General features: G+C 42.4%; 1 protein-coding gene across 1 annotated transcript; it reads right to left on the reverse strand.

Annotated features, from left to right (window-relative positions):
- Positions 1-310: 310 nt before the first annotated feature.
- Positions 311-844, reverse strand: SARC_11675 (hypothetical protein; the record flags this gene model as incomplete). The annotated part of the gene is made up of 1 exon (XM_014294231.1): positions 311-844. A coding segment is annotated over exon 1 (525 nt), but the record flags the coding sequence as incomplete, so codon positions are not given.
- Positions 845-2944: the final 2100 nt, after the last annotated feature.

The raw sequence follows: 2944 nt of genomic DNA on the forward strand, positions 1-2944 counted from the left end.
TATATATATATATTATAGTTATTTGTGTGTGTGTGTGTATGTGTGTGTGATTGTGATGGAATACATGCAGGCGTATGTATCTATTCTCCAGCTCGTATTGAATACTGATATGGGCAGATATACATTAAGACACGCGCTATGCTGTATAGTATTAGGATTGTGCACCTACAATTGAAATAAATAAGAAGTAGTCTACACAAGATACACTGAATCCGTAGAGAAAGAACATATCCAACCAAATGGTTCTCACAGACCCACTTCGACCCGGTCAAACATACTTATCCTTAATTTGATGCCACACAGGACTGACGTGTGTGAATTTGTTACTGTACTTTCTGGCCATCGTATACCCGTATCCATTCCACGGTGTTACATATGCTAGTGTGGGTGCATGAAACTCCTTCATCTTGTGCAGCGGTTCTTCTCTGTCAAGTATCTCTCGCAGGCTATCAATAGTCTCCCCTTCGTACATGTCTGTAATACTTTCGCCCATACTTTGGCTCATGCTGTGTGATCCCTGACTATTCGCTGCCTGTGCCGCCCTGGCCTGGCTCTCTAAGAATATATCTTCAAGCAGGAATGGCAAAGCTATTAGGAACAGTGTACTGCATAAGGCCATACCCAGCATAGAGTACACGAACGTGATAGGTGACAGCAGGAAGGTTGTAGGCAAGTGATCTAATTCCCTGTTCGCCCTGGAATTGCCCCGTCTTAGTGAGCTGGGTTTGCCGTTCGGATTGGCAGACCCTTTCACCCGTTTGCGTGACATAGTGTCTGTGGTTTCTTGCAATGCCTTCGCGGTGTGGTGGTCAGGCCGAGAGTGTGCAATGTGCATATATCAGTGACATAGCCGTGAACGCATCCGGTTTTATATACTATGTTAATATTATAATAGTCCTACGTATAGAATGCCGGTGCAATACACTGACAAAAGATTGACCTATTTATTTTTCTATTTATTTGATGGACCGACTCGAATAAAAAGACGCAAAAAGAGTGTTCTGTGTAGTGGACAACTTGAGTCTGACAGTTGACAGTTGACACAAGAAGACCAACCGCTATAGTAAATACATAGATTTATTTATTTACATATTTTTTAAAAACAAAGTATGTAGAAGTAGTGTAGAGAGTCGTATTTTTTACTGGCACGTCTCGCTCTGCTGAGAGTGTAGCAGTGAGCAAGAGAACAGTGAGCCAATTCCAGTTTTGATTAGCTAATAGCTGACCTAATTTTGTTTGTGAATTCGTGCAAGACAAAAATGTAAAATAACTCTCATTTTTATTGGTTGATGGTTGTTGATATTGTCATCTGTTTTTGTTTTGGGTTGGTCCAAAATTGTAAATCTAAAATCTGAGAGGCTGAGAGTCCACCGGGCGGCGAGCCCTGTGCCTGTGTGCCACTGTGCATTCAGCAGGGCAGTGGGCAGCTGGCAGTGCCGGTGTGCCACAGTGGAGACTGAGACTGTGACTTGTGAGACTGTCACTAAGTGAGCGCGAGGCAGCCTGTTTTACTGGCTTAGCCCACAAAACCCTGAGATTGCCGAAGAGTCGGAGACTCGGAGGCAGCCGGTGAGTCAGAGGCCGGAGCCCCGAGCCCGGAGGGTGCACGCGGGTCGCGGGATACCATTTGATTACGGAATGTTACCGGACATTACCGGTGGAATGTATTCTGATACCAGTCTACAGCAATGTTGTGATGTCACTACTCACTAGTGTGTGGCCAGATGCCATTCGGATAATCTCTTTATTTCAAGATGGCAGTAGCATACAATCTTATTAACCAAAGCCATATTGTCGGAGAGGTGTGAATACGAAAATATTGGAATTCTTGTTCGCGGTAATATGTTCTACCTGAATAGTTCACACGAGTTAGATATACGTAAGCAAGGGAAGCTGTGTATGTGAAGTTCGGATAGTTAGACGCACACGGGTAATCGTGGACTTATGCACCGGCGTGCTATTACTAGTAGCGGTGTAGTGTAATAGCAATATTTCAACAATATTTAATACACTTCTTCATTCAGAAAATGTGCGCTGCGCCCATACGAGGCAATGCTATAGTGCAAGATCTCGAATTCGAGTCTTGGGGTTTGAACACGCGGCCGTAACACCTTGTGCAAATTAGAACCTTTGGGCATGATCTAATGACTGACTCGATAGAAAGCCCTGTGGAACAAAAGTGAGAGCAAGTGTGGTCTCGGAACCGATGCAGAGAAGAACCTTCAACGTAGCAAAGTATTGATGGAACAACCAAGCACTGTATTGCTGATTGTATAAGCGCCATATAATTGGATGCAGCAAGCTATACCGGTACGTACTATGAATGACAGGATTACAGTCTGTAGAGGCTATTGGTCACTTTGTAACTTTGGCTGTAAAATGCAGTGTTCACAATATTTGTGCGAAATGCTTAGGTCAGGCGTCGAGCACTGTTTATAGTAAAATGACCTATCACACGTCTGCACACAAATAATATTTTCAATTACCTCTGATTACTCGTTTCTACTTCGTTTGCAAAACCTCAGGCAACTTTTTGTTGTCAAGCACATGGGCATTCGTTGTTAGGCGAAGAAGATAAAACTACTTGTATTTGTAGTGATAGTAGTCGTACTCGCGGCACGACCCTCCCTTCCAACTTTATAATTATACATTATTCAATCTTATCATACAGTATACAATCTATGTAGATCTGCTCTTTTTTTTTTATAGTAAATTCGATTTCTACACAATGTGTTTCTGAAGTGTGAAATAAAAGCATCTGCGAATACAATGTTTATGTTGCAAGTTCACGTGTCAGAACTGGTCCATGCCAATATGACAAGATTTTTTTTTCAAGCCTGACCATCACGTATCGAATCTGGTGGCTGTAAATACAAATGGCGAAGCTTCGGTGGTCATAGGATCGCGGACATTATATATATATATACATATATATATATATATA

This window comes from Sphaeroforma arctica, assembly GCF_001186125.1.
Source record: "Sphaeroforma arctica JP610 unplaced genomic scaffold supercont1.1817, whole genome shotgun sequence".
Classification (NCBI taxonomy): Eukaryota; class Ichthyosporea; order Ichthyophonida; genus Sphaeroforma; species Sphaeroforma arctica.